This window comes from Salvia hispanica, chromosome 2 (genome assembly GCF_029641045.1).
Source record: "Salvia hispanica isolate PSC_SH4W2 chromosome 2, Shi_PSC_v1, whole genome shotgun sequence".
Lineage (NCBI taxonomy): Eukaryota > Viridiplantae > Streptophyta > Magnoliopsida > Lamiales > Lamiaceae > Salvia > Salvia hispanica.
The window spans coordinates 4,881,064-4,896,188 of record NC_142693.1 but is presented as its reverse complement, the minus strand read 5'-3'; the positions used below and the strand labels follow the sequence as shown (position 1 = coordinate 4,896,188).

Here is a 15,125-nt window from a genome sequence, read left to right as displayed (position 1 = left end):
AATTATTTTAATATTTAAGCAACCTAGTTTTTTTCATGTATGGTCATATTCTATGTAGAGAGACTATGGTAAAATATATTTAAGGCAAAACACATTCTTAGGTCCTTATACTTTAATCAAAATGTTTATTATGTTCATTAGAGCACTCCCAATGGTCCGGCTAAAAACTCCCTTATTTCTCCCTAACTCCTGCCACATCAGCGCCACATCAGCACCAAAATTTATCCCCAGTTTTTAGCCAACTTTTAGCCAACTGCTCCAATGGTTTCTCCCTTATTTCTCCCTTATTTCTCCCTAACTCAACATTTCATTTTTACATCATTACTAATTTAATTGTTTTATTTTTGTATATAATAAAGCTAGCTAATTTATAAGACAAGACAAATAATAGTAATAAAGTTCGTTGTATTAAACACGAGTAAAAAATTACAACGACGAAAATTAAAAAAAAAATAGTACAGGAACGGAAAAAAAAAATTCAAAGTAAAAAAATTCAAGGGCGGTGGGCGCGGTTTCTATTTGCCCACAATTCTTCGATCATATCGTGTTGTAGTGCTCGATGGGCCTCCTTTTGGTGTATGTCCATGAACGCCTTGAACCGTTCATGTTCGTTGTACGGTACACCCCGGCGGGCGGACTCGGACTCGGTTGAGACACCGTGACTCGATGATGCAACACTGGTGTCGTTGGTGACGTTGAGGACGCCTTCGTGTTCATCCTCGATGATCATGTTATGCATGATGATGCACGCATACATGATGTCGGCAATATCCCCCTGGTAGTAAAAGCGCGTCGGGCCCTTTACCAGTGCAAATCGTGCTTGGAGCACCCCAAACGCCCTCTCCACATCCTTGCGTGCAGACTCTTGCGCTCGGGCAAAATACTTTCTACTATCTCCGATTGGGCATCTGATCGTCTTCAAAAACACGGGCCATTGCGGATAGATGCCGTCAGCCAGGTAGTACCCCATGTTATGCACATTGCCATTGGCCGTGAATTCGATGGAGAGGCCTAACCCGTTGATCCGCTCGTTGAAAAGGGGCGACGAATTGAGAACATTTAGGTCGTTGTTCGACCCGGCTATACCAAAATAAGCATGCCAAATCCAAAGCCGTTGGTCGGCAACGGCTTCAAGAATGATGGTGGGATGCGTACCTTTGTAGCCGGTAGTGAACTGGCCTCGCCACGCGGTTGGGCAGTTCTTCCACTGCCAGTGCATACAGTCGATGCTGCCGAGCATCCCCGGAAAGCCGTGGGTCCTCCAGTGCCAATCCAGCAGAAACTGGCAGTCAGCTGCGTCCGGCGAGCGAAGGTAGTGCCCCCCAAATATCTCTCGCACGCCCTGACAAAAATTCTTCAGGCACTCGTTGCCAGTCGTCTCGCCGCATTGCAGATACTCATTGAACATGTCGGCGGACCCTCCATATGCCAATTGTCGGATGGCAACAGTGCATTTCTGCAGGGGCGATAGACCGAGCTTCCCTGTGGCATCTCGCTGGAGCTGGAACTCGAGGTAACGCGCGGACAACGCATTAACAATGCTCAGGAAGAGGGAGCGGCGCATTCTGAATCGGCGACGAAATACATCTGTCGGATAACGTGGTTCCTCAGCAAAATAATCGGCGAACAGCCGATCGTGCCCACCAGCGTGGTCGCGGTGGATGTATCGGCGCCGCCTGCGGATTGGCCGTTAGGGTGTCTGCTGCATTCGAGCAAGCTCGCTTTGTATGAAACTGGAGATATAGTTGTTGACTGGGTTGTTGGCGAAACCCGCGACATCCCATCCGGTGGGAGCGGGAGGTACCTCCTCTTCGGAAGAAGAATGAGATATCTCCTCATCGGACCGAGAATGAGAAGATGATTCAGAATTCATTAAATATAGATGGAGAGAGAGAAAATAAATGAAGAGAGAAAAGGGATGAGGATGAAGAGAAAATGAAGAGAGAAAAGGGATGAGGATGGGGAGAGAATGAAGAGAAGGTGTGTATTTATAGGGGGGGAAATTAAAAAAAAAAAAAAAAAACTATTTTTATCGCCGGATTATCGCCCACAGTGGTCGGCGATAATCCGGCGAATTTTCGGGAGTTGGCGTTAATTCGGGAGAATTAACGCCGAATTATCGCCGAATTCTCCCCAACGCCCGGCGATAATCGGCGATTTTTCGCCGGATTTAACACCGACCCATTGGGAGTGCTCTTAGGTTCTCGTACAATTTTTTCATTTTAATAGGTCCTTATACCTTTCTCATAAATTTCATCACGTCCTCATACAATTTTTTCATTTTAGTAGGTCCTTATGCTTTGATTATAACTTTTATTAGATCCTTATACAATCTTTTATTTTAAGATATTCTTTTACTTTTATCTTAGATAATAATTTATATTTAATTAAATTTAATGAACCTTTTAATTTTATTTAACTTATCTTATGATTATAAATATTCAGGAAAACGTATCTTTCAATATAAAATATAAATAATCAATTGAAACTTCGGATAGTTATTCTAAAAAAAACTTCGATTTTGATCTTCAATCATCACGGTTAATCTTTTTATTGAGATTATTGGATAACAAGATGATATTATCTTTATAGACTATGCTAAGTTAAATAATGGAATATTAAAAAGTTCATTAAGTTTAATTAAATTTAGATTATTATCCAAGATAAATGTAAAAAGGTCCCTAAAATAAAAGATTGTACAAGGACCTAATGAAAGTTATGATAAAAGTATAAGGACCTACTAAAACGAAAAATTATACGAGGACCTGATAAAAATATTGTGAAAAGTATAAGGACCTATTAAAACGAAAAAATTGTACAAGAACCTAATGAACATTTTGACTAAAGTATAAGGACCTAAGAATGTATTTTGGCTATATTTAATTAAAAAGTTTGCATACAGAAATACGCATTATATGTATGAACTCAATTGCGAAATAGTTGTATGTAATTAATATGTGTATTCGAAAGCTGGAGGTGGAGAGTGATAGTTTCACTGGTGTGTCCATGATTGTGGGGAACTTTGATGTGACCATCAATTGCAGATCTACAGTACGAGTTTGACTCAGTGGTGCTCCGTCACGTGCACAAGCAAGGAAATTTCGTTGCATATAATTTTCATAATGGTGTCCATGTTTTAGAGTCCCCTCCCTTGGGTCTTAGTATTTGGTTGATGCATGATAGATTAGGTGTTTCTTATGTTCGTTAGTTGTAGTCGGGCTTTGCCCGCTTATCTTACCAAAAACAAAATATGGATTACATATGGATATTTTTATAAATAAACAATATGAAAATGTCAAAGGATAATTATGTTGGCTTATTGTTAATTAGTCCATAACTTTTGAAATTAAGAGTAGTAAATTTTTAATATTTTACAATTGTCCTTTGAAGGCGAGAATTGAAAGTAATACAAATGACATCATTATATTTTGAGAGTGAAATGAAATGACGTGATTTTGTTGTTATATCATATTTAATTTTGCCATACTTATTTTTTATTTTTTTAGATCCTCTCATGATAATTGTGAAAAATTGAAAAGTTGTGATTTATATTTCATTTTCAGAAGTTGTGGAATTAATCCGAAGTCAACGAAAAGTTATGAGTTACTCCTTCCATTTGTCATTAATTAGCTCAGTTTTGATCTGGTTCGGATTTGAATGACATATAATGAAAAGAGAGTGAAAAAAAATTAAGTAGAAATAAAGTTAGCATCTATTATAAAAAATAATAAAATACAAATGAGATAATTATTTTTGGATGAGCAAACATGACAAATTAAGCCAATGTAACTATAATGGCTGACGACAGAAGTAAATGACAATTGTCCCATTTTTATTCTAAGTACTGTACTCATATACTAGTATAAATTAATCAAATTGAGTCTATGGTAAACATGTTTATTTACAAATTCACAAACACCTACTGTATATGCTGCAATAAAAATAATTGAGTCTGTAATTAATGCTCCAACTAAGTACCAATTTAGTGGCCAACTCTTATTGGCATTGACAACTCTTATTTCCTATGGTGTGCCTACCATTAATTTTGAGCAAATTAGCAAATGGAACGTGTCAAACAAACTCAAAATTTCAGAATCAAAGTCCACGTTTTAAGATTGTGGTTTCACCTATATTATCTAGACTTTAAAATATGAGTTCACATTATATTATTATTTTATAAATAGGGATAATGATGGAATCTAACCCGATCTTTAGCGATTTTATCGTAATTATTGAAATTTGTTAATTGTACCTCAATGTTATCCCAATTTTTTAATTTATATTTTCTGAAATAAAAAAAAAATAAAAATCATTCTTTGGCACAAACCATCAAAAGTTGAGATAAAACTTACGAAAGTATTGTCAAAATTTTATTGGCATCACGAAATTGCATGTGTAACACTTGTTTTCAATTTCATGTACACTTAAAAACATAGCTAATTCACAAAGTTTGAATGAGCCTATAAATGAAGAATGTTCTATTATGTTGACAAACATTAATGGGTTTTCTTTTGGATTTTATGACTTTTCCTTTTTTACGAGGATTTGTTGAATTTTTGTTCATTCCAGCATAGAAAACATTCCCAAGAATATATATTATTGTAGTGTAATCGAATTATTCACCAGTTCTGTTCTATTCGATTCTATCCCCATTATGAATATATTGATTCTATAAAGAATGAAAAAGAAAAAAAATTGATTCTTCTTTTAATTTCCTTTTGGCTTTCTTCCAAAGTTGGATTTCCTAAGGCTTGGGTTGAATAGTAGTCTTTCAATTACTTATAGCATCTTTAATCATATAAACTAAATTCAATGTAAATGTTAATATTAAATAATGATTTTAATCTAATAAATTTAGGCTAAACTCAAATTTAAAGGAGTATTTTTAATCCATTACCTATTTCAACTTACAAAATAAAAAAATGTATTTTAAGTTTGTTTAATTGTAAACTAAAGATATGCATTTTTACTCAAAAATAAAAAAAATGTGACTGATTTTGGAGTACCAATGAAACTACTGCGAGTGTAAATTTAAAAGATATATATTCCATTTTAGGTACTAGTATAACATTGAAGATAATCATGTATATAGAAACACAATCATAATCGTACAATTAAATTAAAATATATAAGAGAAATAATATGAAAATAAAGTAGAGAGTATTTATAGAAGGAACATGTTGAATTTAAAAATATGTGAAAATCAGCTATGTTATCGTTGGCAATGAAAATTGAAATTTCTGAATTAAAAAAAAAAATGTCCGAGAAAATGTTTCATCGCACACCCAGCGAGTGTCCATCAAATTATGTCGAAGAAAATGTTTCATTACACCATGAGGTCACGGGTTCAAATCTCGCCACCCGTTGGAAGACTTCCGGCCTTAATCCGCAAGCCCGGTCGAGCAGGATTAGTCGGATTCCGCCAAAAAGGCGGGTTCGGTACACCTGTGGTTAAACAAAAAAATGTTTCATTACACACTTCGCGAGTGTCCATCACATACGCATATGACTGGCAACGAAGGGACGACGAGTGAGCCTGGCACGTCTCACTTCACCACGAGCTCCCCTTCCCCGCCACCCCCCTGCAACGGCGTCCGATGCGGTCCCATCACATAGAGACAGGTCGACGAGCCGCGTTGCTGATGCTCTAAGGAAGGACAAATGTGTAATTCCAAGACAGTGATAGAGGAATCGCAGTTAAAGGAGAGTAGGAGAGCAAACCGAAAGCAAAGAACACTGAATCGAGAAAAAGGCATTCATTCTCTCTCTCCTCCTTTTTTCCCTCACACATATATTCCTCTCTCTCCTCCAATTTTCATCCTCCATTCTCTCTCTCTCCAGAGCTGCGAGATGTAATAGTATAAAATTAATTAATCTCCGTTTCTTCTCATGGCAAAACCCTTCTGAAGCTGAATCATCCCCTCCCCCTCTCACCGAAAATCCTATTTTATTGGTTTTGCAAAAATTCAATTTTTGATACGGGCGTGTTTAATTATAATTCCGCGGCGGCGGAGATCGTGATCGGGGGGATCGGCAGTCATGCTGTCGTTGCAGAGCGATCCGCGGCAGTACAGCCTCAGTCTGCAGCAGCTACAGCAGCCCCAGCATGTGGCTAGGGCTCCGTACAATGTCGGCACCGATCATCACCGGGAAGAGTCTTCCCTGGCTCTGGTCTCTTCCAGTAATATCAAGCAAGAGAATTCTCGTGAAGGTTTGATTTTTATAAACATTTGTAGTTTTTTAATTTGTGTTGGAGTTTTTCTGTGCTTTTAGTGGGGGAGTTTCCTAATGTTTGGTTAAAATTAGTGACTTAATTTGCTGTTTTATGAGTTTCTTTTAAGAATTAGGGTTCTGAATTTATTTGTTTTTCCTTTTAATAGGAGAACTATCACCCTTGAGCTAGAACTTTATGATTAGTACCTGGTTAGGTTGAGATCATGTGTGAATTCGGAGAATTCCGGATTTGATTATCTATGCACTCTTCTTTTGGTTGAACCTCTAGGCATCTGTTTTCTCATTGAAGTTGGGTTTAGTTCTTTTATTTATATTTAACCACGGAACCTTTTGAAGCCGCCATTTTTTGTGGGGTTTATCATTTGCCATAGAGAGTTTCTAACTGCAAAAGATTTTCTTTTTCTTATCAAACAATTGTTTTTACGAGCTGTGGAGTTTGATCAAACATTGCTCTGATTCCGATTTTTTGTGCTTTGATTTTGTTGCTCTAAATGCAAGTGCTTCAACATTGAGCTTGGAGATAATTTAACTTTTAACATAGTTCTTCTTTCCACTAATGCAGTTGATGAAGACACACTCTTGACCCTTGCTCATCAAAATTATAAAGCTGGAAATTATAAGCAGGCACTAGAGCACAGCAAGACTGTCTATGAGAGAAACCCACGTCGCACCGACAACCTTCTTCTGTTGGGTGCAACCTATTATCAGGTTGCTATTTGGCTACTTTAATTTTTGCCTAATTATCTAATTCTTGCCTATATCCTCTTGGAACCAGCTCCTGGATCTGAAAAGCAGACATCTGGATCTTATTTTGTGATTTTCTTTTGTCAGTTGCATGACTTTGATACATGTGTTGCAAAGAATGAAGAGGCTCTTAGAATTGATCCACAGTTTGCTGAGTGCTATGGAAATATGGCTAATGCTTGGAAGGTGCTCCATTTGATGTTTTGCAATCTTCTTAGTAGGTTGGATGTGGATTAATGGAGATGTTAAATATGTTGCTCATGTTTTCTGACAGGAAAAAGGAAACATCGATGTTGCAATTCGCTATTACTTGATTGCAATTGAGGTTTGTCTTCCTTTGGCGTTCAGTTTTAGTTTGATTTATTTACATAATCTCCAGTTTGGTAGGAGTGAATAGAATTATATGAGTGAAAAAATATACAACAATTTGATTCTTCTTGGAATTTTCCTTGACTTTCCAGCTTCTCATGATCCGCCCCCTTTGATTTTCCCGAAAACTGATATTCACAAATTCCATTTTGTGTACAGTCACTGGTATTCTTTTTTCCCCGTAATCATCTTATAAGTATACTGGAAGAAACTTAGTAAGACTTTTGTACTATTGAATATTGATTATCACTAGATAGCTTTATAGATCAGATGTCTTCTTTATTTCTTCCTTTATCTGAATGTTACCAGTGTCCCTCTGAGCAATTGCACTCACATAACCATCCTTTCTGAAATTATGATATAATTAGCTGAAAGTATTGAAAAAAATGTCATGCTTCTAGTGTGAGAACCTTATGGAAGTGAAGTTTCAAAATCTTACAATTTCACTGAAATTTTCTCGAGTTAAATCACTGATAAGATGCTCCCGTAATCTTCTGATAATCAAGGTAGGAACTTGTAGTTTGGTGTTCTTCCTTAGATTCTCCTGCATCAATTACATTAATCATTAGGTCCACTTCCTTTGACTGAGTAAGTGCTCTTGACAACTTTTTCTTTATTGTAGCCATATGGTTTCTTGGCTCTGTCTCATTATAGATTTTAGATGCTCATTCTAAATATGTAATATGATATGTTAAGCCTACAAGGATGAGGTAGTAGGAAATATATTGGACTTGCATAAATAACTTCATTTCTGAACAATTGACTTGCAGCTCCGGCCTAATTTTGCTGATGCATGGTCAAATTTAGCTAGTGCTTACATGCGTAAGGGAAGGTTCACCGAGGCTGCTCAATGTTGTCGTCAAGCACTTGCTCTAAATCCACGATTGGTAATTCTCATTTTAGGTTTGTCTACTGTTATTTCTTAGATTTTGTTTCTTCTAATATTTATTTAAAATTATTTTCCTTAGGTTGATGCCCATAGTAATCTGGGAAATCTGATGAAAGCTCAAGGTTTGGTGCAAGAGGTACGTCAGCAGATGGGACAATTTTTTTCCATCTAGCATGTTTCCTTGATGTATTGTTTTCCATCATTTCAGACGTTTTGATGCTATGTTTCCTTTTTCTCAGGCATACAATTGTTATTTGGATGCTCTTGGAATACAGCCAACTTTTGCTATTGCATGGTCCAATCTTGCTGGTCTTTTTATGGAAGCTGGTGATCTTAACCGGGCCTTGCAATACTACAAGGTAAGGACAACCAGTTTAGTCCTTTTGGATTTGATCTTTTTCCTGGACTCACTGTGTATATGCATGCATATGTTCTCCTTTGTTTTGGATATGGTTGGGTTGGTGGCATTTTCTTATGTGCTCTTCTCACTGTTTTTCATGGTACATCCAGGAAGCCGTTAAGTTGAAGCCAAATTTCTCTGATGCCTACTTAAATCTGGGAAATGTTTACAAGGTTAGATATTTTTTATTCTTTATGCTCGTACGGTTGTATAGCTGCAAAGGGCAAGATTATGGAGAAAGACGAGTCCTTTTTATGTTCCCTAGGCCTTAGGAATGCCACAAGAGTCTATTGTATGCTACCAAAGAGCCCTGCAGTCAAGACCAGACAGCGCTATGGCTTTTGGTGAGTGATTCAATCTTTCTTTAGAATGTTAAATTTTCCATACTATTCTCTTGTTTGATAAGGGGTAGGTCCCCTCCCCCCAAAGATACCATGTGGGTCACCTTAACTATTGTATTGTCGTGAATTTTTTTTCATCTTTTTTGGTGGCCTTGGCCTAGATGACATATAATGACATAATAGTTCACAGAACTGTTAGCAAATGCCGTAATTGAGCAGAAGTGCTTCCTATAATCGTTTCGTGAGTTTTGATTTTATGAGCTTACTGCAGGTAACTTGGCCAGTGTATATTATGAGCAGAGTAACCTTGATATGGCAATACTTAACTACAAGCGAGCTATTGCCTGTGATGCTGGATTTTTGGAGGCATACAATAATCTGGTCTGAAGTCTGTTTTAAAGCTCCACCTACCTAGTTATATTCCTTTTGGTGAAATTCTCAAGCACTTTAGCTGATTATTCTGTTTTGGATTTTGATTGCCAGGGTAATGCATTGAAAGATGCTGGAAGAGTAGAAGAAGCAACTCATTGCTATCGAGTTAGTTTCTGTTCAGTTATATTAAAATGTTTGTTATGTAATTGATCTCTGCAAGCGCTAATTATGCTGTTTGCTTATGCAGCAATGTCTGTCTCTTCAACCTAGTCACCCACAAGCCCTTACAAATCTTGGAAATATTTACATGGAGTGGTATGTTTGATATCTATGGACTAACTTTTGCAGATTGCATAGACTGTTTTCTTTTACTCTAGCTGGATTGTTGGTCATGACATCTGTCTTCTGCATGTTAAAGGAACATGATGAGTGCTGCTGCTCAATGCTACAAGGCAACATTAACTGTTACCACAGGGCTGTCTGCTCCTTTCAATAATTTAGCCATAATATACAAACAACAGGTATGGAGTCATCATTTTCCTTTCGTATAATTTTAACATGTATTAACAAAGTTGATACAATTCAAAGTTGTTTTTTCTTTTGTTACAAGTTCTTCTTGTAGGATAGGATTGAATGATATTGATTTGTCAATCACACCATAGCATGGTCTTGATGAGGGAACTGCCACTAACATTGTTTAGCTGAATTACAGGGTAATTATCCCGATGCAATATCCTGCTACAATGAGGTCCTTAGAATTGATCCACTGGCTGTTGATGGGCTTGTCAATCGGGGAAATACTTACAAAGAAATTGGAAGAGTGAATGAAGCCATTCAAGATTATATGCGTGCTATTACCATCCGACCGAGCATGGCTGAGGCTCATGCTAATTTAGCTTCGGCTTACAAGGATAGGTACATCTTTTATGTCCCTTCCAGCAGATGTTTGAATTAGTTGCACAGGTCTAGCTGTATATGCCTTGCTTGCTACCTTCAGTGCTTTTTGGAAGCAAAATCTGCATGTACACATATAATCGCCAGAATGATACATATTTGTCCGAATTGAGAATGATACATAAATATGAATGGTGCATGCATACTTTTTCTCTCAAATTTTTTATGTGTGTAATTTACTGTGTACATGCATGTGTGATTCTTATTAATGTGTCATTCTAGCTTCCCACGTTAAATACACTTCTTACTGCTGTGTGTGTATATATATAGATGCTCCTGGATATCCATTTCTCTACAAATTTGGGCTTGTATGTGGTTCACTAATTATATGTTTCTAAAAAATCTTTGGCTTGTATGTGGTTGATTTGTAATTTAGTATATGGCATATGCTTTACATGCCTTTCTTTGGGGTACCTGTAGTGGACATGTAGAAGCTGCAATTAAGAGCTATAAGCATGCATTGGCATTGCGTCCAGATTTTCCAGAGGCAACTTGCAACCTTCTTCACACATTGCAGGTACATGAAATTTCATGTTCTCTATGTCCTTTCTTGAAGTTTTTATTAATTAAAAGTGTAAAGCATCTAGATGGAGTGGCCATCCTCTACATGGGCATCTGCTTCTGTTTGTTTCATTCTAGTTAATATTCCTGAATTCTACATGCACATTTTGCAAATTGCTTATGTGAGAGGTTTGCTCTCATCCCAATTTGGTGGAACTGGTGAAAGCTACTTAAAAATATTATGTCCAGCTAATAGTCTTGGAATGATGCAATTCAATGGTCCAGTTTTATTGTAAGGTTCGTGGACTGGGTGGGTGGTGTTTGTAAAAGTGAGGAACCAACGTATTTTTTGTGCATAATGTCCGGCGATGATGTCTTTGCTAATCCATTCAGGGTATCTCATGGAAGACATACCATATCTTGGGCTATTTTTATGCACACTGATTGATGTACACTGTGAGACGTGCCCTGGCATAATTTTAAACCAATGTAATAGTGAAATTGTGATGCATTAAAGGGAACTCAGTGTGTTAGTAGAAGCTATGAATTTTTTAAGACTAAATTGATGAGCGCAAGGATTTTCTGTTTGTCCTATATGATAGAAATCCATGGGTTCCATCCTAAAACCAATTGGTGATAGGAGGAGGGGCCCATGAGACTTATATAGTGGATTAAGCTCTTTTAGTACACCGATGTGGGATATTGTTACATTCATTTTATGTTTCAATTGCCAACACTATATGCTTGCAAGAGCAGGTCCTAATAATCAAAACTTGTGGTGTGTTGAGCAGGATAGGGAGCTGATTTTATTATATTATTCAACGGTTCCTATTTGCACTTCTCAACATTTGAATTTCCATACTGGACGATGTACCATATTATTAAGCATACTATAGTTGTCACTACGTGTTATAATTCATTTGATTCTGTGATTCGTTCAGCCTTGTTTAGCTTGTTAATGCATAGAATTCTCGCATGATTTTGCAAAATATTTGGAACTGTATGGTGTATGTCTCTTTTTTGTTTTATTTAGTGGCTAGTTGGTCTTTCTCTAATATGATTATCTTGAATGAAATTCACCTCAGTGCGTGTGCGACTGGGAAGATCGGGACAAGATGTTTGCTGAAGTTGAAGGGATACTTAGAAGACAGATAAAGGTATTGCTAAATCTTTACAATCAGACTATCTACTATATGGACTTATATAGACATTCATTGTATTTATCACGTGCCTTTGTATTTATTGCAGATGTCAGTTATTCCAAGTGTGCAGCCTTTCCATGCAATAGCTTATCCCCTTGACCCCATGCTCGCTCTTGAAATCAGGTAAGGGGACTTCACTACTCTTTCAGTTGGACATTCTCTAATTCTTTTGTAAACTTTGTAACTCGGAGGTTTTACTACATGCAGTTGGAAATATGCTGCACACTGTACTGTTGTCGCATCCCGATACTCACTTCCTCCTTTTAACCATCCATCTCCACTACCAATACGGGGTGGGGGCAGGAATGGCCGGTTAAGAGTAGGGTAAGTTCATTGACAATTTCTATTGTGCTGCAGAAGTACCATCCTATTTCTGACTGTGACTGATATTAATAAACTTCTCTTCTTTAATGTTTTCCGTATCTCACAGATATGTGAGCAGCGACTTTGGTAACCACCCTTTGTCACATCTTATGGGTTCAGTGTTTGGCATGCATGACAAAGATAATGTTGAGGTTAGTGTGTTATGTACTTAAATTGTTTAATTTCTGGTTTCTCTCGATGCTATAAGATTTTTATAATTGTAGGTTTTCTGCTATGCATTGAGTCCAAATGATGGTTCTGAATGGAGGCTAAGAATCCAATCAGAAGCTGAGCATTTTATTGACGTGTCATCCATGGCATCTGATACTATTGCAAGGATGATTAACGAGAATCAGATTCAGATTCTCATTAACCTCAATGGCTACACTAAGGTATCAAACATATTATGTTGGTCATCTTCTTTGTTTGCTTTCTGGATTGAATCCTGAGTGAGATAATGAATGTTTTGTTTGCATATCTTCAGGGGGCAAGAAATGAAATATTTTCCATGCAGCCTGCTCCTATTCAGGTTTCATACATGGGATTTCCTGGGACCACAGGAGCAAACTACATACATTATTTGGTTACTGATGAGGTAACATACTCATAGTGGTATCAGCTTTGTTTGTATTGGAATCTGATACGTATCGTCCCCTAGCTTCCAAGTGCTGTTCTTGACCTTGATTTAATGTTTCTTGGGTCTCCCTAACTGTGCCCTGTTTTCATTGCAGTTTGTGTCTCCTATGTGTTATGCAAATATATATTCTGAAAAGATTGTCCATCTTCCTCATTGCTACTTTGTGAACGACTATAAGCAGGTAAACATTGAGATATTCTCTCTTTCCTTTTTTGCTTTTCCTAGAAAAACTATTCTTGTTTTCATTTGTCAGCCGAGCTGTATATATATTTTGCAACTCTCACCCGTTGTAATATCTTTTAGAAAAACCTGGATGTACTGGATCCGAACTGCCAACCTAAGAGGTCAGACTATGGGTTGCCTGAGGACAAATTTATATTTGCCTGTTTCAATCAACTTTACAAGATGGATCCCGAGATTTTTACAACCTGGTATATATGGTCAAATTGTTTTTATGTTAATAAATCACCATCTTACAATCCAATGATGTGCTTAAGAATGCTCATTAATGTGTTCAGGTGCAATATTCTTAAGCGTGTACCAAACAGTGCGCTTTGGCTTCTCAAATTTCCAGCTGCAGGAGAAATGAGGCTCCGTGCTTGTAAGTTCACCTGTACCTGGATTATGTTAAAGATAGATGTTTCAGTAAGATGACATATCCTAAAACTTTTACTCCTTATACAGATGCTGCTGCACAGGGAGTGCAGCCCGACCAAATAATATTCACAGACGTGGCAATGAAACAGGAGCACATAAGGCGCAGTTCATTAGCAGACCTCTTTCTCGATACGTATGGTTCTTTTATTTTTCTTGATAAGACTAACTATTATCTCTGTTTAAACCTCCTGCCTGTTGTAATATCATGTTGATTCTGCTTTATCGTTAAATAGGCCACTTTGCAATGCACATACAACTGGGACAGATGTTCTTTGGGCTGGTCTACCAATGGTTACGCTTCCTCTTGAGAAAATGGCTACTAGAGTCGCTGGTTCACTTTGTTTGGCTACCGGACTTGGGGATGAGATGATTGTGAAGAGGTAAGTGTCTCAACTCTTTTTCGGGTTTGTAATGAAAGGACAACTTTGACTGATGTGCCTTGTTGTTTAACACGATTAGTATGAAAGAGTATGAAGAGAAGGCAGTTTCTTTGGCACTGAATCGCGAAAAGCTTGAAGATCTTACCAAGAGGCTGAAGGCGGCACGCCTAACCTGTCCTCTTTTCGACACTACACGCTGGGTTAGTAGCACCACCATCACCCTTAATCTATTTTGTTGCGAATCATTGAACGCACATCGTTTAAGTTGACCTCGGATGATATATGGATCAGGTGAGAAACTTGGAGCGTTCTTACTTCAAGATGTGGAATCTGCACTGCTCAGGGCAGCAGCCTCAGCACTTCAAAGTCGTGGAGAATGACTCGGAATTCCCTTATGACAAGTAGATGTATACGAAAAGAGAGAAGAGAAACGAAAACGGCATTGTAGATAAAGAAAGAGATTCATTTCAAGGCTTTACTGCTGTTGTCTGAATTGGCCCCAGACTATACTGTACCAATATCCTCATGACCCTGATATGTCATGGTAATGGCTACACATTTCAATCATGAAATACAGAAAAAACCGACTGTTGTTCGTCTTGGTTAACACCATTTTTTCTGAAGAATTCGCGCCTCGTCTACTGCTGATCACGCGTAGGCTTCTAAGGCGTAAGAGCAGCATGAGATGGGGTGTCTTGATTCACTGATATACTGACATAATTTCATTTTAGTAAAGCTAGCCACATACACTTTCATGTAAATATGCCATAGTTGGCAACAAAAACTTGAAGCCCAATTCAAAGGCCAACCAAACACATGGTTTTTATATATAAACTTCACAAATTTTGTTGATACCTCATACTCAGTAAACTTGATTCTATTTTGGAAATCAAGTGATAAAAAGCTTAGATTTTTTTTAAAAAGTTTATAATTTATTTGAATATTAAGTTAAAACAAAAAAAAACTCAACATTAACTAATTCATTTAAAACCGGATTCGGTCCGATTTAGCATATTAAACCAGTTGTGTGTCGAGCCTTTCTAAACCACTTGAATTATAGGATGAGTCTGATCCATTCGATT

The 15,125-nt window shown here is 37.3% G+C and overlaps 2 protein-coding genes across 2 annotated transcripts; one reads left to right on the top strand and one right to left on the bottom strand.

Annotated features, from left to right (window-relative positions):
* Positions 1–14: 14 nt before the first annotated feature.
* On the bottom strand, positions 15–1,690 carry LOC148931467 (uncharacterized; the record flags this gene model as incomplete). Its single annotated transcript, XM_089064794.1, has 2 exons — positions 15–23; positions 830–1,690. Coding segments are annotated over 2 exons (870 nt in total), but the record flags the coding sequence as incomplete, so codon positions are not given.
* A 4,043-nt stretch (positions 1,691–5,733) lies between these two features.
* Positions 5,734–14,650, top strand: LOC125200600 (putative UDP-N-acetylglucosamine--peptide N-acetylglucosaminyltransferase SEC). The gene is made up of 28 exons (XM_048098264.2): positions 5,734–6,211; positions 6,797–6,942; positions 7,066–7,164; positions 7,253–7,303; positions 8,118–8,234; positions 8,316–8,372; positions 8,476–8,595; positions 8,747–8,809; positions 8,902–8,980; positions 9,249–9,358; positions 9,461–9,514; positions 9,597–9,664; positions 9,768–9,870; positions 10,062–10,264; positions 10,724–10,820; positions 11,890–11,961; positions 12,053–12,129; positions 12,214–12,330; positions 12,437–12,521; positions 12,594–12,761; positions 12,854–12,964; positions 13,101–13,187; positions 13,310–13,437; positions 13,525–13,607; positions 13,691–13,796; positions 13,897–14,043; positions 14,123–14,243; positions 14,335–14,650. Exons 1-28 carry the CDS (start codon positions 6,040–6,042, stop codon positions 14,446–14,448), a joined length of 2,955 nt encoding a protein of 984 aa, XP_047954221.1. The 5' UTR covers positions 5,734–6,039; the 3' UTR covers positions 14,449–14,650.
* Positions 14,651–15,125: the final 475 nt, after the last annotated feature.

Bases quoted from the DNA above. Each gene is read 5' to 3' on its own strand.
- LOC125200600 (XM_048098264.2), top strand. From the start codon at position 6,040: ATGCTGTCGTTGCAGAGCGATCCGCGGCAGTACAGCCTCAGTCTGCAG. The intron at 13,608-13,690 runs GTAAGTTCACCT...CTCCTTATACAG, and splicing joins AGAAATGAGGCTCCGTGCTT to ATGCTGCTGCACAGGGAGTG. The intron at 13,797-13,896 runs GTATGGTTCTTT...ATCGTTAAATAG, and splicing joins GCAGACCTCTTTCTCGATAC to GCCACTTTGCAATGCACATA.